Genomic DNA, 26,399 nt, shown 5'->3' with positions numbered 1-26,399 from the left:
TATTCATCTCTTGGTCTCCCTCTACGATTTTTACCCTCCACGCTGCCCTCCAATGCTAAATTTGTGATCCCTTGATGCCTCAAAACATGTCCTACCAACCGATCCCTTCTTCTAGTCAAGTTGTGCCACAAACTTCTCTTCTCCCCAATCCTATTCAATACCTCCTCATTAGTGACGTGATCTACCCACCTTATCCTCAGCATTCTTCTGTAGCACCACATTTCGAAAGCTTCTATTCTCTTCTTGTCCAAACTGGTTATCGTCCATGTTTCACTTCCATACATGGCTACACTCCATACAAATACTTTCAGAAACGACTTCCTGACACTTAAATCTATACTCGATGTTAACAAATTTCTCTTCTTCAGAAACGATTTCTTTGCCATTGCCAGTCTACATTTTATATCCTCTCTACTTCGACCATCATCAGTTATTTTGCTCCCTAAATAGCGAAACTCCTTTACTACTTTAACTGTCTCATTTCCTAATCTAATCCCCTCAGCATCACCCGATTTAATTTGACTACATTCCATTATCCTCGTTTTGCTTTTGTTGATGTTCATCTTATATCCTCCTTTCAAGACGCTGTCCATTCCGTTCAACTGCTCTTCCAAGTCCTTTGCTGTCTCTGACAGAATTACAATGTCATCGGCGAACCTCAAAGTTTTTACTTCTTCTCCATGAATTTTAATACCTACTCCGAATTTTTCTTTTGTTTCCTTTACTGCTTGCTCAATATACAGATTGAATAACATCGGGGAGAGGCTACAACCCTGTCTCACTCCTTTCCCAACCACTGCTTCCCTTTCATGCCCCTCGACTCTTATAACTGCCATCTGGTTTCTGTACAAATTGTAAATAGCCTTTTGCTCCCTGTATTTTACCCCTGCCACCTTCAGAATTTGAAAGAGAGTATTCCAGTTAACGTTGTCAAAAGCTTTCTCTAAGTCTACAAATGCTAGAAACGTAGGTTTGCCTTTTCTTAATCTTTCTTCTAAGATAAGTCGTAAGGTTAGTATTGCCTCACGTGTTCCAACATTTCTACGGAATCCAAACTGATCTTCCCCGAGGTCCGCTTCTACCAAACGACCCATAAATGATGTAAGCCACACAGTTGCGATTTGGTTAGAATAATGTTTATTCAGAAAGCAAACTAATGGCGAAAGTGGTCGTATTTAGAATTACTATTACACTCCAGCGCATAACCATTTGACACAGTTTGATCATTCACTGTTTCATCGTGAATTAGAAATCTAACACTCCACCTCGTTAACTACGCGAAAAGTCAGAGTTCACACGAGGCGCGCGGCTGCTCACCGCTCTGAGACTAAGTCCAGCTATACCACACGACACGACATTTTGTAAGTCGTTTCAGTTCCTAGCTAACTAAAGACCGATCGTCCGATTTCGCGTCTGCATCGAACTCTATCCTTTGGTGTCTCCAGCCGAACTGTCCGTTTTCACGTCTGCACCCGCACCGTCCTCTGTCCATACCCGGCCGCGTTTCCGCACGCCGAATATCCTCGCTCTACTGACTAGGGCAGTTCCCTTTCCTGAAGCCGTCCATCTGGTTGGTCACAGCTTATTCTACATAATTTTACATTTTAACATATTTAAATAATCACAGCTTGACTACTTTCACGTTCTAAATAAAGTAACGATAATATCCATTACATGATAAACGCTAAATTCTTTTACATAAAACCAAAACAGTTTCCTTCTTGGCTTTGAATGCCACGGCTAGTAGCCTTGCACCAATGTGCTTTCTGTTAATAAATAAAGAACAAAAGTAACTGTTATGCACTAAACTTTACAACAAATATTCTAATATCTAATGATTGAATAAGGTGTCATGCTATCATCGTTCAATGTGTTGTGTGTGGAGGAAATGATGTTCTGATGCTTAACTGTAAATACTGATAATTTAAATTTACTATATCTTTTAAACAAATAAAGTTACAGAGTTGATATTTACAACGTTTGTCATTTTAATGATGCGTTTCTATATGAAATGTCGATCGTTAAAATCGACCAAAGCGTTCAGGTTTTAGCATTCAGGTCTTTGATACAAAACTTGTTAATTTAACTTTAAACAGTAAATCCAAAATTATTATAGATATGATCAATATTCGAGTTTTATTGGGATCACCATGAAAATGGATGGAGGATGACATATTAAAATTACTGCAGCTTGATACCCTGCACTACAACAGAATTAAATCGTTTTCATAAATGTTTCCCTTTATGGCCAATCTTAGGTCCGCCATATTTGACTCTACTACGTCTCCTCGGCCACAAAAGCCTTCTCCTGGGTTTCCCTATGACGTAGGTTCTCGTCTATCACACTCGCACACTACAGTGCTTAGGCCTCAATAGACAACAGACGCCTGTGAATTTTCCCATCTTGTGGTGAACCTGCGCCATTTGTGGTACGTGGTCCTGGACGACAGGGTTCATTTCACAGTTCCTATAGGCTGATTCTTTCGGCCATATATTTAAATGAGAGCGCAATGCTCGTTAACTCACGAAGTGTGTCTTTTTAAACTGCCTCGCTCCAGTGACATGTGTTGTACTAAAAACCCTACTTATTTTACTAGCTGAAAATAATGGTTTCCGCTAAACAATAAAAGTTAGGCAAACTTTAAATCCCAGCCTATAGGATTCTCCCCTGAGTGCTGGGTAAAGCTTGTCTATTAAATCAACTGCGCTGAAGTTACTGTAATGCAACTAAACTGTTGAGATAAGATGCACTACAGGAACAGCAGTCGAGTAAAATAGTCGATACGGGTAGTGTAAGATGCTATGTTATTAATAACGAATTCTAAAGGCCACGTGTTTTAATTTTTGCTGTAGTACGGAGAACGATAATGAACTTCCATTCTAACAAGTACAGCATTACACAGCAGCAGCAGTAGCAGCACTCTCGAGCAGAGCTGCTCTGCTACACCCACCCAGCCACAAACTTCCGCTCGTTACTCACTGACTGGCTGTCGTTTTATGGCCGAAACTTCACAAACGTGCATTTCGACATGTGGTTGTCTGAAAAACTTTGCTTCACTCCATGTGCCCTGGCGTATTCTGGGTTTGTCTTTAGCTTGTTTTCCCCCACACTGTGTAGGAGCATTCCATATCAAGTGCAACAATTTTACGAATCATCTCCAACTGACCGTCTCAAAGCTGATTGAATTTTCATACACATATTCGCTATAGAATAAAACTTGATTGCGCAGAGTTTGAGCTCAAGTCATAAGACACTGAAGGTTTTAGAAAGCTTTCCGTAGAGCGTTGCATAATGTCGTGTGAGGTCCACGACAGTTTTAGCGAAATCTAAGATGGCTTAAAATTGAAGCTTGTAATAATCCAGAGGAGACAGTTAGATCAGATGCGCACTATTTTGTGACCTTCACAGTGTCAAAATTTCACACTTTTTGTGCTACATGAGGTCATCGTGGAAATGGTGTTAACCATCACGAACAAGGAAACACTGTGATCAGTGAGAATTGCCTTCGGATGACAATGTAATGCAGCTTTGTTACGCAATTGGAAATGTAACGTAATGTAACTGCTTTCCCTGCGTCTTGAAGACGCTGAACAGCTATCTCTGGTTCGAAGAATCGAGCTTTGCTGGTAGGACTGAGTTCTTAGGCCAAAGATGTGATCAGTATATAGGGTTTGAAAAAGAAGTATTCCATATATTGAGAGATGGTAGTAAGGATCAAAGCAACACACAAATGACCTGCAAACATTGAATCTGAAATGCATGCCTTAAGAGCTATGAGCACATACTTATATTAGTTACTGCGAAACACATCTCTTCTACTACAATTTCTTTGCCATTAAGAACTTGCTAGAGTATGCAGTAAAAAATGAGGTTACATTCCTCTGTTATTGTTCATAGGTCCAGACTGCAATCATGGAGGTATAATAAAGGGTTATGGCACTACACACTTGCGTACGTTGCTTTGAAGCCGACGCCGCCATATTACAGGGTTATTACAAATGACTGAAGCGATTTCACAGCTCTACAATAACTTTATTTTTCGAGATATTTTCACAATGCTTTGCACACACATACAAAAACTCAAAAAGTTTTTTAGGCATTCACAAATGTTCGATATGTGCCCCTTTAGTGATTCGGCAGACATCAAGCCGATAATCAAGTTCCTCCCACACGGCGCTCACTGCAGGCCGACCCGTTGATTTCTCCTTACAGAGGCATCCAGAAGCTTTAAACTGCGCATACCATCGCCGAATGGAGTTAGCAGTTGGTGGATCTTCGTTGAACTTCGTCCTGAAGTGTCGTTGCACTGTTATGACTGACTGATGTGAGTGCATTTCAAGCACGACATACGCTTTCTCGGCTCCTGTCGCCATTTTGTCTCACTGCGCTCTCGAGCGCTCTGGCGGCAGAAACCTGAAGTGCGGCTTCAGCCGAACAAAACTTTATGAGTTTTTCTACATATCTGTAGTGTGTCGTGACCATATGTCAATGAATGGAGCTACAGTGAATTTATGAAATCGCTTCAATTTGTAATAGCCCTGTACATGGCCCAAAACATTAGCAGACTGTTGCTAACGATTTCTCCTTATGTTTTATTGCTGTCGTGTGCACGCAACACCTGTTTTGAGTAGAAAATATTATAGTGCTTTCGTGAGTAACATAGTCTCAGGAAGGTACTTTCAGACATTTTTCTGGACTTAAATGCGTATTCGATCCAGTAATAGGAGTCTAAACATTCTGCGTGGTGTCTGTTTGTTCTATATCGTGTCTCCCTGCCACTTTCCGCAACGACGCTCTGAGCGCGTTTTTTAGGGAATTGACTAATTTGAACCTGGGACCTGTTGCTGGTAAGGAGACGCCAGACCACACATGACATGTAGAATTCAGAAGAGTTCAGTGAGACTAGCGATGATATAACCAAATACTTAATGATTTCAGCGTCAGCTCCACTGCACTCCCTGTAAAAGAATCTTAATACTAACTAAATTTAGTGGAACGGGTTCAAGGCTTTCCTATTTTTAGTTAGCTGGTAAAATAACGTCGAAAAAGCAGTTAAGTTTACCATTGGAAATTTTATTCTACTCACAAAACATTGTTTATAAATTGCACTATTGATAAAAGGAAATGTTTTAATACAGGATGGTAAAACCAACTGCGTTCAACAAAAATGTGAACGAATATTCCCTGAATGGGTTTCCAAGTTCTACAGTGGATCGAAGGATGACCTATGCCATATCACAACTATAATCTAGGTTTAAATTAAGTTTCACAAAAGAGAAAACTATCAAAATCGTCTACAGTGACCCTCCCGCCGTGAATTACAGTGGCTGATGTGGCTTCTCAATAATTATATAACAGAAAAATCATCGCGTTTCAGGTTTTTACTTCAAGTGGCAAATGTGAACACCATGAGCTTTAATTGACGATCGACACTAGTATTACGCAAAAAGGGGATGTAACAGATGAGACTTCTGCAGTTCTGAGTGAAGCCTTATGCGCTCAAAAATGCGGCATCGCGTGCGTTCATTACCTTGTCGGCGTTCGTCAGGGGGCGGCGGACAGCACAGCTCCGCTCACCTCGCCATCTCGGAAGCAACTCTATGTCCTCCTTCCTACAATTTACCGAAGTTGGTTTAAAAAAAACTATGTGGCTGTGTTTTCATCTGACCAATCAGGGTCTCAATGTTAACGTTAAGCTCCGCCTACAAAAATTCTGTCTATCCAATGAGAAACGTTATACTTTTCGTGGTGGGGCAATGTTTTTAAAGTTTGCAACGTAACAGAGACGCGAAAAAGTCTCACGCTAAAACTTGCAGCTCGTGTGGTCCTTTAGTGTTATCGTAACATCTATACTGTTCTTTTGGAGGGCTGGGGGGTGGTCCTAATGTAACAGAGACGCGAAAAAGTCTCACGCTAAAAACTTGCGGGTGTTGTAGCCCTTTTTGTGTTATCGTAAGATCTATACTGTTCTTCTGGAGGACTCTAGCTTTTAACATGGGCTGGGGGGTGGTCCTAACGTAACAGAGACGAGAAAAAGTCTCACGCTAAAACTTGTGGGTGGTGTGGTCCTAACAGTTAGCTGACGACGTGGGTGTCCGTCCGTAGGGCTTTCAGCTTAACACGGTTCTGCTCTCGGCTTCTGTTTTCGTTTCTCCCCTCGGAACTGCGTCTGTCTCACGGTGGGAAGGTATGACATGCATTTAGGCATTCTTGTGTTAGTCTGTGGTATTCCATTTGCTCACTCGTTACTCGTATTACTTTGGTTAATTTAATGTCACGATTTATTCGGAGCTATGTGACATACTACTGGATTTGCTTATCATGTCAGGGTTTTCATGGAAGGTGTTGGATTTGCCTGACACCTTACAGGAGGCGTTTCGCCTTGTTAATGTATTCTTCTCTTTGAAATACGTTTCGAATAAAAATGAAGAGAAGTACGTGATATGAAAAGTCTGCTTTCGTTATATGGCACTTTCCTTAAGACAGACTGGCGAAACAAATGTTCGGTCTATGATATAGACTCTATGTCCTCTTCCCAAAAGTGCTGAGAACATATTTTGTTAAGTTTAGAAACCGACCAAACTTTCCTTCTGAAAGAGTTTACCCAAAGAGTTTTTGAGTTGTATTGAAAGGAAATCTAAGGTTAAATGACAGAAATACGACTAAAATCACTGCAGTAACAGGAAACAGCCCTTTTTTACATATTAAAGAAAATATCGCTTGAACGGGAGCACTTACAAATGAAATGTGATTCCTTTACACTTTATACTATAATCAAAATGGTTATTACACCAGAAAATAACGCAGGCTAACATTTTTGATCAATACACTACCAGCAGAAGCTAATATTTGGGGCAACTAAAATGGCGAACGTCAGCTTCCAGTTGTGACGTCATGACAACTCCCCTTTTTGTACCTCCCTGAATATAGTAAATACCTGTTTGTATTGCTCCTGTAAATCGTATTTACAGTTCTGGAAAAGCGCACCGCACCCGCTACTTCTAACGGAATGAGTTTATGTTTTGATAAGTTTGTTGACTGCTTTAACTTTGCGGTTTTGTCTTTGCACTAAACATCATAACGGAAGCTTATTATTCCACATGGGAAACGGCAAACATGATCTATTATGGTCTGTCAAATGTTTGTATACTACCCCGTTTCTTTTTTGGAGTGAGTGAAATGAAGTTGTTGCTATGATAACTGAGGCTAAATTCTGGTTTTATTTTTTCGTCAATACAGTTTGATGCTTCACTGAAATTCAGTTTCATATTCAGCTAATCAGTGATTGGTTCACTTACCTCTCCTATTGCTGCATCATCCCAGCGATTCACTGAACGCATGTTGCTTGCAGACTCTCCTTTTTGTCGTCGTCTGAGCAACGTCAACGTAAAAAGTGTTTTAACCTTCAAATTGTTTTCTGGTCAAATTGTTTTCTGTCAAATTGTTTTCTGTCAAATTGTTTTCTGTCAAATTGTTTTCTGGTGAAAACGCATTACACTGATTTCATATTGTGTGTCCAAATGATTTCTGCTGTCCTAGGTAACACACCAGTAATATTTTACAGCGTCAGTTGCTTTTGGGTTAGCTATGTCTGCCATCGAAGAACCTTAGTGACCCCACCGCTATCGTTGGAACGTAACCAATCAAGCGAATTTTTCGACATGGAGACGGGTCCCATTCACCTCTAGACAGACACACTACTAAGTCGCGTATTTTCAATCAAAACCACAGGTATATATGCCAGTTTTTATGTGAACTGCAGTAAATATGAAATTTAAGAAGTTGCCCTTCAGAATTTGTCTCTCTAACACACTCAGTGTTTACTTGTAGCTTCAAGATCAATAATAGAGTATGGAAACCCAGCAACAACACACATAACGTCCGCCTCATCCAGAGAGAATATTTTCGCACGAGCAATTACAATTACACACAGAAATAACGTAACCGTATGTCACATAGTGTACTACTTAGGAAATAATCAAGTACAATAACACTAAATATTCACTGTTTAGTTTTTGCTTTGTTCATAAAAAGTCAACGTCTTATCAAAAATCTGTCACAAGTGACGGCAGCTCACATATATTAGGATTTAGTGTACATAAATTTTAACTTTCACCCAGTATGTTTCTGTCAGCGATTCTACGCTGTTTGCGTGAAACTGGTAACACTAAATGATTTTAATCTTCTGGATTGATACTGACAAATAAGTCTTTATTTAATATAATAATAATCTGTACAGGAGTATTCTACAAACTACTTAGTTTACATATGAAAACATACTGAAATACATTTAAGTGTCTCTTCGACACATTTATTTCCCAGTGTTCCTGTGTAGGAGATCTTAGACCAAACAAAGGTAATCACACTGTATCTAACACTTGGCTGTGAGAACAGAAACACGTGGTTGACACGTTCCTGTCTCACAGACACGTAATTTGTAGGCGCTCAGACCAACATTTACACAGCGCAATGAGCGCCATAGTCCTTTCAGTCTTTGGTCGCCGTCCGTTTGTACTGAACTTGGGCGACATGCACCCAGTAAATGGATCATGCATCCCTAACACATCACAACCTGTGCTCTCAGTTCCACGACATCTGCACCATAAGTAGCACTTTCGCCGGATATTGGCGCCACGAGTGTGGACGTCACATTTTGTCAAACAGTACTGCAGTTTTTGTAACACAAATGACACCGAAAAACTAAACCAGCAATAGAATTCAAATACAACAGACGCCAGTAAATTGAATTAACCCTAAAATTTCTTGGAATTCCTGTTGTTTATTTTGTTCTATAAGACAGGTATAAAATCATGAGTTGAAATAGTGCATATTATTGTTGTATAACGAAACACATCTGCATCTGATTTGCTGCATGGAGTGAAAGTAGAGTTTCATGTGTTTTTATCTTAACGTTCCTGAATCTGACATACAAATACGATATTTTTATTCTTCAAGGTCAGTATGTAAGTCATGCCATCCCTTAATGCAGCACGCTACTGCCATCAAGATTAGTTTTTGTTGTTATGAAGTTCTAAAACGTTATAATTGCTCACATAAGTGTGACATATGACAAACTGAATTCCATGTAAATGAACAATATGGTTAGAGTAAGATAACAGCAACAGGGATCGTGATGGATAAACAATAAATTTTGTTGTTAACCAAGATATGCGTAGGATTGGAAGTGTAGTGAGTCCACTGACCATAGTTTCATGGAGATTCTCAATAGAAAGACTGAATCCGCCGCTACATTAGATGCAACAAGCGTTTATCATATTTTCTCCAGCCTGTTATATGTACCAGCCTCAGAGAACTCAGATGACATATGACTGTGGAGAGATGAAAAATGAAGTAAACTTCCAATACATAGAACTTGGCATCCAGTGAGATAAGAACGCATAGTGATTTCGGCAATAAACAGAAGAGATGTGCATTTCTGCAGTGGCACATTATAATGAAGATTAGGAGGGTCAACACATTGATGGACGGACATTAATTTTATTACTTAACAAAGCCAACTGTGGACCTGGCCATCGATTGAACTAAGGTAGTCGCATGACAAGGTACAGCCTTGTTCCAGATCGAAGTAGCACACATTACAACTTTGCAGCGGAAGCACATAAAGTGGTTGCAAAAAATGTCTTTGCGGGCAGTCACAACAGCTTGGTACTGCCGTTATTAAGTTATTGATGACGAGAAGAAGAAAAAAGTGACATTTCAAGCGAAAAAAGCGATGGATGACGGTTCCAATATTTTAGGTTTAATCTCGAAAAAGTTCTCACAGTACAAAGACTCTTGACAATAGAGATGAATGTGTTTCTACCTAGCGTCTTCTGTGATATTATTAACAGTAGAAAGAAACGCGATGTTGCGAAAAATTTGCATGCAGAACTTTACTATAATGCTGGAAAAGAAATTGGGAAAAGTTGTTCTCTTTATGGGATTTGGATTTAAAAGGTCTTAGAATAAGTGAATCATCACGCAAGTCAATGAAAGAACACAATTTCAAAAGGGCCGTATTGTATTACTAATACATTGTTATTAAAAAATGAAGTATCAGAAATAAAGGCACCAGTGGTTTTACAGACGGAATCTTACATGTCAGTGGGAAAAAACGTCAATGTGCACAAAGAGTGTCAGCAAACAATACTGTTTTATTTTTAATACCCAAGGAATTGGTGTACTGGCATGTAGTGTGTGACAACACTGCACTGGCAGGAATGCTAGATACTGTTACTTCCTCACCTCTTTGAGGTGGTAATTTCACTTTTCTGCCTAATAGCTAGTCGTCAACATCATATTATTTTCGGAAGTGGGGAATGATAGAGAAGATAAGCTTTCCTCCTCTGAATGTCATCATATCATTATACAGCAATAGTGACTTGAGAATAAATTAGAGATGTTGAAGCGAGACTTGGGTACTCGCTGGCAGTTATCCGGTATAGAGAAAGTCTGGGAGCCCTACGCCATTTGTGACCTTGCAGTGCTGCCCCTGGAGAGCCAGGCGCTAGGTCCGGCGCGGCGTCCTTTCCAGGTGCTCGTGTGCTCGGCGCCGCCGCGGCTCTGGAGCGTGTATCACCTCTGGCTGGGGTGTTATCTCTGGCTCTTGCTGCTCCAGATGGGGTAGAATCTTTGGCGACTCTGGCGGGGGTAGAATCTTTGGCGGCTCTGGCTGGGGTAGAATCTTTGGCGGCTCACGCAGCCGTCGCCTGTCCTCCATGCACTGGCGATAGCGGCTGCCACCCGTCCAGCCGCAGTGTGCCCCGTGAGTGGAGGATCCGGGCTGCCTCATGCAGATGGCGTGCTCCCCCTGGCAGTCCGGGCCCTCCTCAGGCCCCAGGAACGATGTCCACCACTGGCAGGTGTCGCTGTCCGTCGGTGTGCTCTGGGCGCCTACTCGTACCTGTGGGAACCAGCAAGTAACACAGTTGCAGTTGGAGTTCATTGTCAGACAGCGAACGATGAGGAAGGATGCAGCACACTAACATCACCTAATATAGCCCCCAACCTTCAAAATGGCCACACTTTGGCGAGAATGAGTTCGTAAGTTTCTTCATGTCTGAAAAGCCCAGCTGAAGTATTTGATCACATAGAATTGCCACATTATGCGGATGCCGTTTGTTACATTTCACCCACATAATTCCAGATATTTTCCGTCGGTTTGAGTTCGGTGATATAGCGGGGCAGTCGAGATGCGATAGGGCATCTCAGTACTCATCAATCCAGGATCGTATACTTACAGCCCTGTGACCTGAGCCGGCCGGAGTGGCCGAGCGGTTAAAGGCGCTACAGTCTGGAACCGCACGACCGCTACGGTCGCAGGTTCGAATCCTGCCTCGGGCATGGATGTGTGTGATGTCCTTAGGTTAGTTAGGTTTAAGTAGTTCTAAGTTCAATGGGACTTATGACCACAGCAGTTGAGTCCCATAGTGCTCAGAGCCATTTGAACCATTTGAACCCTGTGACCTGCTGTTGTCATCCTGGAAGATGTGAGTGCCCACAGCGTACTCGTAATGGAAGTGTAGAAGAAAAGGCAACATTGTCACCGAGAATATTGATATAAGCTTCATGGATCGTGTCCATGGCAGCCTGAATGATTTGGTCTACTCCCATTGTATCTGAGAACCGTCACCATCCTGAACTACAACCTCCACATATAGCAGGTTAAACGTCTCTCTGGACTGCCGCTGCACTCACCGCGTTGGGTCATTTAAAAAGTGGTAATACTGCGACTCTTCATACCACGATACTCCCCTCCATAGTACTGCTCTCCAGTTTGTGTATCGTTTTCGCCATTTAAGACGTGCAACTTTATCTGCCACAGCGTCCATTGCATGCAGTGCTCTTCACAATTGTTCTTTGTAAACTGGTTAAGATGGACATGCATCCACTGACTGCAGCAATTTCTGTGGGGTTTGAAATATATTTTCATTGACAAGGTGTGATACTCGTCTCAATTTGTTGTTAGTTGTGACTTTTTACGACTTCTGTTGTTACACGGCTGGAAATGATAGATCATTCCTCGTAGGCTATTGGATATTCCGCACTGGTACATTAACGAATCAGGCAGTTTCATTCACGGTGTGGTCACGGACAAGTTCAAACAACATTACTCTTCCCTGACATTCTGCCACGTATCCACATTGACCCAACTTACTGTGCCGGCTCCACACAACTGCACTGTCACAAGTTACGTCAGCGCTGGAGCACAATATAATCTCCTGGTATCAGCTCCAGATTGTCTAGAGTGCTCCACAACGACCAGTTTTTAAGGGTTGCCTAATATTTTGTCTGATGGGCTTAAAGGTACACTCTGCAAGTCCCATGGCGCATTAATATCGAAACATACTAGACGGCAGTGGAAGAGGATGTCACTATCAGATTGAGGTGTGTTCATACTAGATAAAAAGTCAACAGAACGTGACTGCCCTGAGACCTTTACTGAACCGTGAAGGAGAGGCTACGACAGGCTGTGCTTGACACACAAAATGTCGGGATATTGTATCAGAATTAAAGCACTAGCTAAAACAGCAGAATTTCTTAGTGGCATAGAGCAAAACCGATAACTGATCTTCTAGACGAACGTTGTATGGCAGATCTGAAGTGTCGTTCATAAACTCATTAAAGCCCATCATTCATACCGGACGTTGTAACGTGCCAGTTCCACTTGTACCACTTTTTAAGTTCTATGAGGAAACTTCAGCTTTTTTTCCCGCGCCAACGCCAATCATAGTCTACAACGAAACGAGAATGCCATAACTTGAGTAATACTTACTGCTTGCCTAAATATATAATTCTGTGGTTATTTTTTGTTGCATAAGCGACAACAGAGAGAACAGAGACATGTGAGATTCCGCATCGCTGGATCTACGCAAAGAACTACGGCGAGAAATAGTGTACTGCGCAACTCGACAACATGAAACGGGCACACTTACTTGACCCCAGCATAACCTGTTTGTTTGTAGTTTGTGTTTCCCTTCAAACTTAAGTATTACTTTTACTTGCCTTGTTTTCATCCAAGTATATATTATTAATAGCAACGGTGAGTCTTGTTACTGCTACAGATGCAAATCGAAATACGTCACAGAAGGAAAACTTACATTTCGCAAGTAACTAACATAAATATCTACTAAGAAGTACGTTATGTGCTGAAAATGTCGATACACGGTGTAATAAAAAATTAACACCATAGATGTAATTTACGTGACTGCTTGGCCAAAAGCTAGATAAATTCGGCAGTGTGCTGCCATCCATCGGATGTGTACACATTTCGAGCATATTTATACATGTTCACCAGCAGAATATATACACAGGATATCTCTCGAAAGAGCCGTCAAGCGCATTTTCTCTAGCGTTTCGGTAGATATTTGCAGTTTAGTTTTTGCAGTCTACAGCTGGAGTCAGCACTGAGAACTGCAGTTCTGGCATAGACGGCAAAGCATTTGGATGATCATTTGATCCGAATGTAGAGTGTGTTGAAACGTTTTTATAAGATGAATATAATTAAAATAAAATAAAGAAAGATGGAGTTAAGTCGAATCAGCTCAGGTGATGCTGATGTAATTAGATTATGAAATGACACACTGAAAGTATTAAACGAATTTAAGTACCTTGTAAATGTATTTGGAGTGTAGAAATGAAACATAGAAGATAAACAATATAGACAGGCGGAAAAGAGAATTTTCAAATGTAGAGCTACATAAAAATGCTTAAGATTGGATGGATAGATGGGATAATTAATGAAGAAGTACTGAAGCGCATTAGGGAGACAGGATTTATTGTGGAACTTCACTAAAAGAAGCGTTAGGCTTGTATGACGTACTCTCGGCACCAGTGAATACTTAATTTGGTAATGAAAGGAAGTGGGATGGAGGAGATAAAACTTGTGTACAGACAGCAGAGTTTGAATGCAGTAAACATCTTCAAATAGAAGTAGGGTGCAGTAGCTAAGCAGATAAGTTTATAATTTCACAATATTACATGGAAAGCTACTTGAAACCAAATTTGGACATGACTAAAACTACAGCAGCACATTTTGAATCTGTATCTATACTCTGAAGTTGTGAGGAAACCTGGTCCTATGTAAAATTGGTAAGTGGGGTGTAATACTTCCATCCAGTCACATTTTAACCAGTCTGGTGTGGCAGTTTAAATTAGAAAAATAAAAGCGTAAGTTTTAAATGTCACGTTCAAGAAATCGTTGACATAGGAGATCCGTACAAACATAGCGTCGTTTGACCATCAAACAGACTCCCATGTGGACGACATAGTAATTAGCATCCCTGGTGTAGAGACACAGTTGAAGGAGTAGAAAACAAACAAGTCACCAGGTCCGGACGGAATCCCAATTCGGTTTTTCGAAGAATACTCTACGGAACTGGCAAAAGGAAGGATCTGGAATACAGACCAAAACCCCTTATATCAGTTTGCTGCAGAATTCTTGAACATATTTTGTTCTAGCATAATAAATTTTCTTGCGGCCGGCAATCTTATGTCCACGAATCAACATGGTTTTTGACAGTATCACTCGTGCGAAACTCGGCTTGCCCTTTTTTCACATGATGTACTGCGAACTGTGGGTGAAGGACAACAGGGCTATTCCAATTTTTCTACATCTCCGAATTGTGTTTGACACGGTGCCCCATTGCGGGCTGTTGAAGAAAGTACGAACTTATGGAAAATATTCACAGATACGTGAGTGGCTCAAAGACGTCTTACGTACTAGAAACCAGCTTGTTGTCATCGACGGCGAGTGTTCAGCAGAGTGCCCCAGGAAGTGTGATAGCACTACATAAACGATTGTTTGCTGATGATGCCATGGAGTACAGTAAGGTGTCGTAGTTTTACATTTGGTATGATGAAGGGCAGGTAGCCCTAATTAGGAAAAATATAAGTTAATGCGGATGAATTGGAAGAACAGACAATGTTCGGGTACAGTATTACTTGACACAGTCAAGTCATTTAAATATCTGGGCGTAACGTTGGAAAGCGATATGAGGTGCAACAAGAATATGATTGGTAGGCAAGGCCAATAGACTGCTTCGGTTTATTGGGAGAATTTTAGAAAAGAGGTGATCACCTGTAAAGGTGACCGCATATAGGACGCTGGTGCGACCTGTTCTTGAGTACTGCTCGAGTGTTTGGTATCCGTACCAGGTCGAATAGAAGGGAGACATCGAAGCAATTCAGAGGAGAGCTACTAGATTTGTTACCGGTAATTCTGAATAGAACTTAGGAGTTACGGAGATACTTCGGGAACTCAAATGGGAATCCCTGGAGGGAAAGCGACATTCTTTTTGAGGAACGCTATTGAGAAAATTTAGGGACCCAGCATTTGAAACTGACTGCAGAACGATTCTGCTGCCTCCAACATACATTGCGCGTAAGGACCATGAAGACAAGATACGAGAAATTAGGGTTCATACGGAGACAAATTTTTCCCTCGTTGCCGGCCGCGGTGGTCTCGCGGTTCTAGGCGCTCAGTCCGGAACCGCACGACTGCTACGGTCGCAGGTTCGAATCCTGCCTCGGGCATGGATGTGTGTGATGTCCTTAGGTTAGTTAGGTTTAAGTAGTTCTAAGTTCTAGGGGACTGATGACCACAGATGTTAAGTCCCATAGTGCTCAGAGCCATTTGAACCATTTTCCCTCGTTCTTTTTGCGAGTGGAATAGAAACGGAAATAACTGTTAGTGGTACAGGGTACCCTCCACCACGTGCCGTAAGGCGGCTTGAGGACTATTTACGTAGAGGTGGATGTAGAAACCTCCCTGTGGAACTATTCTTTGATTTTCTTTTAAGAAGGAACGTTCGACGACGACATTCAGTCTCTCTGCTTTGTCTTGGTATTGCCGTTATTTAGCTGACAACTACATGCAGAGGCTGGAGAGCCTCTTTTCTGTCGCCATAAAAAGCACCACATGCCACAAAGCGCGCACTGAAAACAAAACCACGGAAATGCTGGTGGATCTGGAAAAGGAACTGCGTCGCTGCCAAGTGTAAACAGTAGCCCGACAAAAGCGAGGAGCCCACTTGTCGCACGAGAAAGTCTGGCCTTCCGAAAAGTAAAACGGCCCATTAATTATTTACGGCACAATTAGCGCCCGCCTTGCCGAAAGGTCGACTGCTGTGATCGATATTCCGTCGAGTTAATTAAGCACGCGTTCACGCTTAATTGAGCTGCCGCGCCCGCGGGCCTCGTACCGGGGCCGAAGCAACGCCGAACCGGCTATAAAGACCCTGCGACAAAGTGGCGCCCTAATACAAACAAATCCATCTCGTCGGCCTGACGGCGACGTTCGCCTTCAGAGATAGTGGCGTGGCGTGAGAAATTGACAACTGCCTATTTGCTACACAATGTTTACAGTATCTTGCCGCATCCCCCTCGACAAAATATTTCAGTCTTAAAAACTGTGTCAGAAGCCACTATATTTTACAGTGTGACATTTTAGTTCCGAATATCATGGTGCCATAAATAATTCTGTCAAACGGCATAGTACTTGAAAGAGCTGTTGAACGAAACGGATAGTACACTGCTGGCCATTAAAATTGCTACACCAACAGGAAATGCAGATGATAAACCGGTATTCATTGGACAATTATATCATATTAGAACTGACATGTGATTATATTTTCACGCAATTTGGGTGCATAGATCCTGACGAATCAGTACCCAGAACAACCACCTCTGGCGTAATAACGGCCTTGATACGCCTGGGCGTTGAGTCAAACAGAGCTTCGATGGCGTGCACAGGTAGAGCTGCCCATGGAGCTTACACGATACCACAGTTCATCAGGAGTAGTGACTGGCGTATTGTGATGAGCCAGTTGCTCCGCCACCATCGACTAGACGTTTTCAAGTGGTGAGAGATCTGGAAAATGTGGCAGCAGTCGAACATTTTCTGTATACAGAAAGGCTCGTACAGGACCTGCAACACGCGGTTGTGCATTATCCTGCTGAAATGTAGGATTTCGCAGGGATCGAATTAAGGGTAGAGCCACGGGTCGCAACACATCTGAAATGTAACGTCCACTGTTCAAAGTGCCGAGACGTGTAACCAATGGCACCCCATACAATCACACCGGGTGATACACCAGTATGGCGATGACGAATACACGCTTCCAATGTGCGTTCACCGCGATGTCGCCAAACACGGATGCGACTATCGTGATGCTGTAAACAGAACCTGGATTCATCTGAAAAAATGACGTTTTGCCATTCGTGTACCTAGGTTCGTCGTTGAGTACACCATCGCAGGCGCTTCTGTCTATGATGTAGCGTCAAGAATAACCGCAGCCATAGTCTCCGAGTTGATAGTCCATGCGGCTGCAAACGTCGTCGAACTGTTCGTGCAGATGGTTGTTGTCTTGCAAACTTCCCCATCTGTAGACTCAGGGATCGAGACATGGCTGCACGATCCGTTACAGCCATGGCGATAAGATGCCTGTCATCTCGACTGCTGGAGATACGAGGCCGTTGGGATCTAGCAGGGCGTTCCGTATTACCCTCCTGAACCCACCGATTCGATATTCTGCCAACATTCATTGGATCTCGACCAACGCGAGCAGGAAGGTCGCGATACGATAAACCGCAATCGCGATAGGCTACAATCCGACCTTTATCAAAGTCGGTACGCATTTCTCCTCCTTACACGAGGCATCACAACAACGTTTCACCGGGCAACGCTGGTCAACTGCTGTTTGTGTATGAGAAATCGGTTGGAAACTTTCCTCATGTCAGCACGTTGTAGGTGTCGCCACCGGCGCCAACCTTGTGTGAATGCTCTGAAAAGCTAATCATTTGCATATCACAGCATCTTCTTCCTGTCGGTTAAATTTCGCGTCTGTAGCACGTCATATTCGTGGTGTAGCAATTTTAATGGCCAGTAGTGTATGTTTTAAAGAGGTTGCGAGATCCGCACCCGTAAAATTAAATCACGTGTTATGAATTCCATTCCAATTAAATAAGGCGATGCTGAGGGAATTACGAACATCGCGGAGTATTCTCGCTTCAGGTCCTATACTTTGATGACGTTCCGATAGGTGATATTGCTATACGTAGCCTTAGAAATGGCTTCTGTAACGGAGGTGCGTTCTTAGCAGAGATCTGTCATTGAGTTTCTTTTCGCGGAAAACCAGAGCGTCGTAGATATCCATAGGTGCTTCCAGAATGTCTGAGGAGACCTGCTAGTGAACAGAAGCACGGTGAGTCGTGCGGCGAAGCGTCTTTCATCATATCAAGAACGTCCGCGTATACCTATCCGATCTCTCGCGCGCCGGTCGGCCGCACACAGCTATCTCTCCTGCAGTATTGTAACGTGCGGACAGTCTCATTCAGCGCGTTCAGTGTCTCATAAATGCAATCGAATTTCTCCTTCCCCATGACAACGCAAGGCCTCCCACAAATCTACGGACCCGTGAGGAACTCACAAAAATATGGTTCAAATGGCTCTGAGCACTATGGGACTCAACTTTTGAGGTCATCATTCCCCTAGAACGTAGAACTACTTAAACCTAACTAACCTAAGGACATCACATACATCCATGCCCGAGGCAGGATTCGAACCTGCGACCGAAGCGGTCGCGCGGTTCCAGACTGTAGCGCCTAGTATCGCTCGGCCACTTCGGCCGGCAGGAACTCACAAATCTTCATTGGACTGTCCTTCTTCATCTCCTACCTTCCGACTTTATCTGTTTGGCCCAATGAAGGATGCACTCCGCGGGAAGCCGTACTGAATGATCAGGAGGCTACTGGTGCTCCAACATGTTGTCTCCGACGTCAACTTGTAGAGCGGTACCAAGCGGGAATACAGGTCCTCCCGGCAAGGTGACGTAATGTCGTCGCATTGAAGGGAGTTTATGTTGAAAAATAGAATCTTGTACCCAAAAGAGTGGGGAGTAATATGGTAGCACTGGAATCCTGAATAAAACCAACTGACTGTAAAAAAAAAAGGTTGCATTACTTATTGAACGCCCCTCGTAGAGCAGGAAATTAGACACAAAAATAAGTAGATGAGTTTTGCTATTTGGGCAGTAATATAACTGATGATGGCCGTAGTGCAAAGAATACGATATGAAGACAGGCTACGCGAGGAAAGCGGTTCTCAAGAAATTTGTTAACATCGAATATAAATTTAAGAGATAGGAAGTCTGGTCTGAAGGTATTTGTCTTGAGTGTTTCTTCGTCCAGAAGGCAAACGCAAACGATAAAAAGTTATGACAAGAGGATGATTGAAGATTTTGAAATGTGGTGCTACAGAAGAATGCTGACGCTGAGACAGGTAGATAGAATAACTAATGAGGTGCCGAATCGAACTGGGGAGAAGACAGATTTATGACACAGCTTGACCACAAGAAGGGTCAGTTACTGAGTCATCCAGACATGTTAATTTAGTAATGGGAGGAAGTGCGGAGGGTAAGAATTGTAAAGGGAGACCAAGGCTTGAATGCAGTAAGCATATTCAGACACACTGCAGGTTGCAATAATTATGTGGATATGAAGAGGTCTGTGCGGGACAAGCTAGCGTGGAGACCTGCATCTACAAGTCTACGGAGTGAAGATCACAACAGCAACAAATAACAGAGAACAGATTGTTGACATTTCTAGGATATTTCTCTTCTGAACACACAGCATCAATATACTAAGGGCGTTCAATAAGTGGTGCAAAAAATTTTTATCTGAAAGCAGGTTGGTGTTATTCAGGATGCCAATCCACCGTATTATTCCCCATTCTTCTGGCTACAAAACCCAATTTTTTCAACATACGCTACTGGCCATTAAAATTGCTACACCACGAAGAAGACGTGCTACAGACGCGAAATTTAACAGACAGGAAGAAGGTGCTGTGATATGCAAATGATTAGCTTTTCAGAGCATTCACACAAGGTTGGCGTAGGATGGCGACACCTACAAAGTGCTGACATGAGGAAAGTTTCCAACCGATTTCTCATACACAAACAGCTGTTGACCAGCGTTGCCTGGTGAAACGTTGTTGTGATGCCTCGTGTAAGGAGGAGAAATGCGTTTCCGACTTTGATAAAGGTCGGATTGTAGCCTCACGCGAATGCCGTTTATCGTATCGCGACATTGCTGCTCGCGTTGGTCGAGATCCAATGACTGTGGGCAGAATATCGAATCGGTGGGTTCAGGAGGGTAATACGGAACGCCCTGCTAGATCCCAACGGCCTCGTATCACTAGCAATCGAGATGACAGGCATCTTATCCGCATGGCTGTAACGGATCGTGCAGCCACGTCTCGATCGCTGAGTCAACAGATGGGGACGTTTGCAAGACAACAACCATCTGCACGAACAGTTGGACGACGTTTGCAGCCGCACAGGCTATCAGCTCGGAGACCATGGCTGCGGTTACCCTTGACGCTGCATCACAGACAAGAGCGCCTGCGATGGTGTTCTCAACGACGAACCTCTGTGCACGAATGGCAAAACGTCATTTTTTCAGATGAATCCAGGTTCTGTTTACATCATCATGATAGTCACGTCCGTGTTTGGCGACATCGCGGTGAACGCACATTGGAAGCGTGTATTCGTCATCGCCATACTGGCGTATCACCTGGCGTGATGGTATGGGGTGCCATTTGTTACACGTCTCGGTCACCTCTTGTTCGCATTGACGGCACTTTGAACAGTGGACGTTATATTTCAGATGTGTTACGACCCGTGGCTCTACGCTTCATTCGATCCTTGCGAAACCCTACATTTCAGCAGGATAATGCACGACCGCATGTTGCAGGCCCCGTCTGGATTCAGAAAATGTTCGACTGCTGCCCTGGCCAGCACATTCTCCAGATCTCTCACCAATCGAAAACGTCTGGTCAATGGTGGCCCAGCAACTTGCTCGTTACAATACGCCAGTCACTACTCTTGATGAACTGTGATATCGTGTTGAAGCTGCTTGGTCAGCTGTACCTGTACACGCCATCCAAGCTCTGTTTGACTCAATGCCCAGGCGTATCAAGGCCGTTATTACGGCCAGAGGTGATTGTTCTGGGTACTGATTTCTCAGGATGTATGCACCCAAATTGAGTGAAAATGTAATCACATGTCAGTTCTAGTATAATATATTTGTCCAATGAATACCCGTTTATCTTCCGCATTTCTTCTTGGTGTAGCAATTTTAATGGCCAGTAGTGTAATCTCTGCTCAATCCGACGGCTTTGCGCCACCTTAGTGGGAGGGTCTGTATGCCCGCATGGTACCACTCTATTGGTCGACGTTGCAGCCAACGTCTTGCTACATCAATAACCTCCGCATCATATATGCACCGCTTCCTGCGGAGTGCATCCTTCATTGGCCCGAACAAATGGAAGTCGGACGGTGCCGGATCTGCACTGTAGGATAGATGAAGAAGAAGAGTTCGCCTAAGTTTCGTGAGTTCCTCTCGGGTCTGCAGATTTCGGTGAGGCCTTACCTTGTCATGGAGAAGGGAGAAATTCTCTTCCATTTTTGCGACGATGAACACATTGCAGAAGTCACAGCTTTGTGCGGCCAGCCTGCGCGCTGGAGATCGGATACATATGCGTGGCCTTTTAGCGATGAAGACAGACCCCTCGCACAACGACTCAGCATGCTTTTGTTCACTGCCAGGTCTCCGTAGACATTCTGCAAGCACCTACGGGTATGTGCGACACTCTGGTTTCCCTCCAAAAGAAACTTGATGACAGCTCTGTACTTCGAACGCACCTCCGCTACAGACGCCTATCGGAACGTCATTAAACTATAGGGCCGGAAGCGAAAATACTCCGCGATATCCCACAACAAATCCCGCATTCTTTCAATCGAAATTGGCCGAGAAACAAAAAGTGTTGAATTAGTTATTAACGCCATTCGTAGTTTCAACCATGTTTGAGGTCACAGCGCCACTTGAAGGAACACACGCTACTATTTTAATGATTTCCGGTGGCAGTGGTACGATGGTGAGTCTTCTCGCACGTATAAACTTCTCCTTTCTTCCTGTGTTAGCAACAGCACCATTTCACTCCACAGATTATGTCGAGTACGTAACACCTGAAGTCTTCCGAGAGAAAGATAATTGTACAAACCTGGGTCTTAATCATTATACAGGGTGTTACAAAAAGGTGCGGCCAAACTTTCGGGAAACATTCCTCACACACAAATAAAGAAAAGATGTTATGTGGACATGTGTTCGGAAACGCTTGATTTCCATATTAGAGCTCATTTTAGTTTCGTCAGTATGTACTGTACTTCCTCGATTTCGGTGCTTGTGTTGACGTGCGACTCATTGCTCTACAGTACTAGCATCAAGCACATCAGTACGTAACATCAACAGGTTAGTGTTCATCACGAACGTGGTTTTGCAGTCAGTGCAATGTTTACAAATGCGGAGTTGGCAGATGCCCATTTGACGTATGGATTGGCACGGGGCAATAGCCGTGGCGCGGTACGTTTGTATCGAGACAGATTTCCAGAACGAAGGTGTCCCGACAGGAAGATGTTCGAAGCAATTGATCGGCGTCTTAGGGAGCACGGAACATTCCAGCCTATGACTCGCGACTGGGGAAGACCTAGAACGACGAGGACACCTGCAATGGACGAGGCAATTCTTCGTGCAGTTGACGATAACCCTAATGTCAGCGTCAGATAAGTTGCTGCTGTACAAGGTAACGTTGACCACGTCACTGTATGGAGAGTGCTACGGGAGAACCAGTTGTTTCCGTACCATGTACATCGTGTGCAGGCACTATCAGCAGCTGATTGGCCTCCACGGGTACACTTCTGCGAATGGTTCATCCAACAATGTGTCAATCCTCATTTCAGTGCAAATGTTCTCTTTACGGATGAGGCTTCATTCCAACGTGATCAAATTGTAAATTTTCACAATCAACATGTGTGGGCTGACGAGAATCCGCACGCAATTGTGCAATCACGTCATCAACATAGATTTTCTGTATACGTTTGGGCTGGCATTGTTGATGATGTCTTGATTGGGCCCCATGTTCTTGCACCTACGCTCAATGGAGCACGTTATCATGATTTCATACGGGATACTCTACCTGTGCTGCTAGAACATGTGCCTCTACAAGTACGACACAACATGTGGTTCATGCACGATGCAGCTCCTGCACATTTCAGTCGAAGTGTTAGTACGCTTCTCAACAACAGATTCGGTGACCGATGGATTGGTAGAGGCGGACAAATTCCATGGCCTCCACGTTCTCCTGACCTCAACCCTCTTGACTTTCATTTATGGGTGGATTTGAAAGCTCTTGTCTACGCAACCCCGGTACCAAATGTAGAGACTCTTCGTGCTCGTATTGTGGACGGCTGTGATACAATACGCCGTTCTCCAGGGATGCATCAGCGCATCAGGGATTCCATGCGACGGAGGGTGGATGCATGTATCCTCGCTAACGGAGGACATTTTGAACATTTCCTGTAACAAAGTGTTTGAAGTCACGCTGATACGTTCTGTTGCTGTGTGTTTCCATTCCATGATTAATGTGACTTGAAGAGAAGTAATAAAATGAGCTCTAACATGGAAAGTAAGCGTTTCCGGACACATGTCCACATATATTTTCTTTCTTTGTGCGTGAGGAATGTTTCCTGAAAGATTGGCCGTACCTTTTTGTAACACCCTGTATAATGGAAATTAACAAAATAGGCATACTAAAAAATGCAGGGACTTCAGCAAGAATTTTGTTGAGGTTTTCATCAGAAGATAGCACACCACAAGAAGGAAAAAGAAGCGCAATAACCAGAATACTAGCAACATTTATGAAACAGTTGAAGTGATCTGTTTTTTTCAGCAACAAATTTCCTCCGAAGCGGACAAGTCTATATTTCCCCGGATGGGCGGAGACCGTGAGCAAGTAGACAGAGGGAGCCGTGTACCACCAATGCGTGACAATGACGTAAAAGCGGACTCTCAAATGAACGATACTCCCACGCGGGAAAAGCAAAGAAATGTGTTATTTTCATTCACTGGTCAATCTCTGTCACGTGTCAGCATTTCCAGAAACGCGCAGTGTAGAGAGAATGGCGAATGACATTTTGTCTGCCGTCCACAACGCTAAAATGCTCACGCATAATGTAATGGCCTCAAACGAAGCGGTAACTTAATGGTGGGTGGACATTTATTCTTGGACGCTGTCGTTAGCTGGAGACGTAGGTCGTAAATGAAATGAATGTTTGCAACAGTCCATTTCAAGATGGAACTCAGTGTATCTTCAGCGATGTAAGTTTTCATCAAAGGAGAATAAACAGATAGCGTCTAACCAAGTCTACATATATATATAGGAAACAGTAGTTCATCGAGAAACGGGTGGTCCTCGCATAACAATACATAATAGGCCAATTAAGCCCAGCGACGAGACGAGTGTGTGATTTTTATCTGCAGCATTAGTCAGACAGCATACCTTTACGAAGACAAACTATATGGCACGACAGCTTAATTCAGACAAACGGACCCTGAAGCATCTCTTGGGACGGGCGGTGTTCTTTAAATCCACCAGTAGCTCACTTCTTATCTTCGAAACTTCATAGACGCTAACCTGAGTACTTCGCTGGACTTACGCTCGTGGGATCCAAAATATAGCGGGAAATAGCATACGTACAGTCTGTGGTTTCTATCCAAATAAATTTTCAGTTATCTTGGACTGCCTTTTAATTAGTCACTCTGACAGATGAAAACTGTGTGCCGGAGCAACATTCCAACCAGGATTTTCGACTTAAGCAAACAGGAGATATATTGTATAACTGAATAAAGGATTTAATGTCCCGCCGACAACGAGGTCATTAGAGGCAGAATACAAGTTCGGATTGGGCTCTGAGCACTATGGGACTCAACGGCTGTGGTCATCAGTCCCCTAGAACTACTTAAACCTAACTAACCTAAGGACATCACACACATCCATACCCGAGGCAGGATTCGAAAGCAGTCGCACAGTTCCGGAAAGCGCGCCTAGAACCGCAAGACCACCGCGGCCGGCTTCGGATTGGGATAAGATGAGGAAGGAAATAGGCAGTGCCCTGTGAACCATACCAGCATTTCTTTAATAGATTTACAGAAATCACGTAAAACCTAAACGCGGATTAGTGGAGGGGTGCTTGAACCGCTGTCCTTCCGAACACGAGTCCAGTGGTTTAACCACTGCACCACTTCGCTCGGTTGGGACGACTGATGCTTCCTGCAGGACTGTGTGAGTTCTTGAATGGTTGCATAGACTGAACGTTGCCCACGAACGGCAAAAATTCGGGTTTGTATTCCGGTCCAGTACATAGTTCCAACTCATTTCGATGTAGTCTCTTCTGCAGAGTAAGAATTGCGTACTCTTCACTTAATTCAGCCTATTAAAGTTATATGACGAATCAAAAAAAATAGTTCAAATGGCTCTGAGCACTATGGGACTTAACATCTATGGCCATCAGTCCCCTAGAACTTAGAACTACTTAAACCTAACTAACCTAAGGACATCACACAACACCCAGCCATCACGAGGCAGAGAAAATCCCTGACCCCGCCGGGAATCGAACCCGGGAACCCGGGCGTGGGAAGCGAGAACGCTACCGCACGACCACGAGATGCGGGCTAATGATGAATCACAGAAGAAAAACTTCATGTTGAAACTACATAATTTCTACAATCGCTTTCCTTTACGCATTGTTACCACGCTCAAATCCCGAGTGGAAATGTAATGTCACTGAAGCCAAAACAATCTTAGAGGTAATCGCAAAACACTAAAGCATTTAAATAAATGTAACATTAATTCACGCGTGGCTTTCTTGCAGTAATGGCCATCAAGTAGAAGACAGGATTTTGGGAGAGACGGTGGGAAAATAGTAATACTGCGATTTCTCTGCAGGGATTGAAACATGTCTGATGATGATGAAGAAGAAGTACCATACTCCTTGACAGAGCGTAGGGAACGATGCGGGAGACCCGCACCGCCATACTAGGCAAGGTCCTAGCGGAGGTGGTTTGCCATTGCCTTCCTCCGACCGTAACAGGGATGAGTGATGATGATGAAAACGACACAACACCACCCAGTCATCTCGAGGCAGCTGAAAATCCCTGACCCCGCCGGGAATCGAACCCGAGACCCTGTGCTCGGGAAGCGAGAACGCTACCGCGAGACCACGGGCTGCGGACTAAACACGTATGAGCCATATATCATAAATCGCTTCTAAATACTAAGGAATGAAAACAGAAATAACAAAATAGGTTTTCACTGCAAAGAACGTTGAGCGTTTCGTATAACGTTGAACTATTAATACACTGGCTTTTTCAACCTGTTGATAGTTTCACTTTTTTAACTAACCGGTTGCAATAGCAAGCGTCAATCACGTATGAACCAAAGCGGTAACTATACCGAGGAGCTTACGCGATGATTAGTAAAAATTGTGGACTCTAATGCTGCGTT

General features: G+C 43.4%; 2 protein-coding genes across 2 annotated transcripts in view; one reads left to right on the top strand and one right to left on the bottom strand.

Moving 5' to 3' along the window:
* The window catches only part of LOC126198417 (synapsin), an 846,670-nt gene that overhangs the window by 285,603 nt on the left and 534,668 nt on the right, over positions 1-26,399 (top strand). The gene's annotated exons all lie outside the window — the stretch shown is intronic.
* Positions 8,192-26,399, bottom strand: part of LOC126198418 (metalloproteinase inhibitor 3) — a 346,751-nt gene continuing 328,543 nt past the window's right edge. The window contains exon 6 of the mRNA XM_049934721.1: positions 8,192-10,904. Within this exon, the coding sequence (XP_049790678.1) occupies positions 10,509-10,904 (396 nt within the window). The 3' untranslated portion in view covers positions 8,192-10,508. The remainder of the gene's footprint in view (positions 10,905-26,399) is intronic.

This window comes from Schistocerca nitens, chromosome 8 (assembly GCF_023898315.1).
Source record: "Schistocerca nitens isolate TAMUIC-IGC-003100 chromosome 8, iqSchNite1.1, whole genome shotgun sequence".
NCBI lineage: Eukaryota > Metazoa > Arthropoda > Insecta > Orthoptera > Acrididae > Schistocerca > Schistocerca nitens.
Note: the sequence above shows the minus strand (reverse complement) of the source record. Positions and strands in the feature narration are given on the sequence as shown.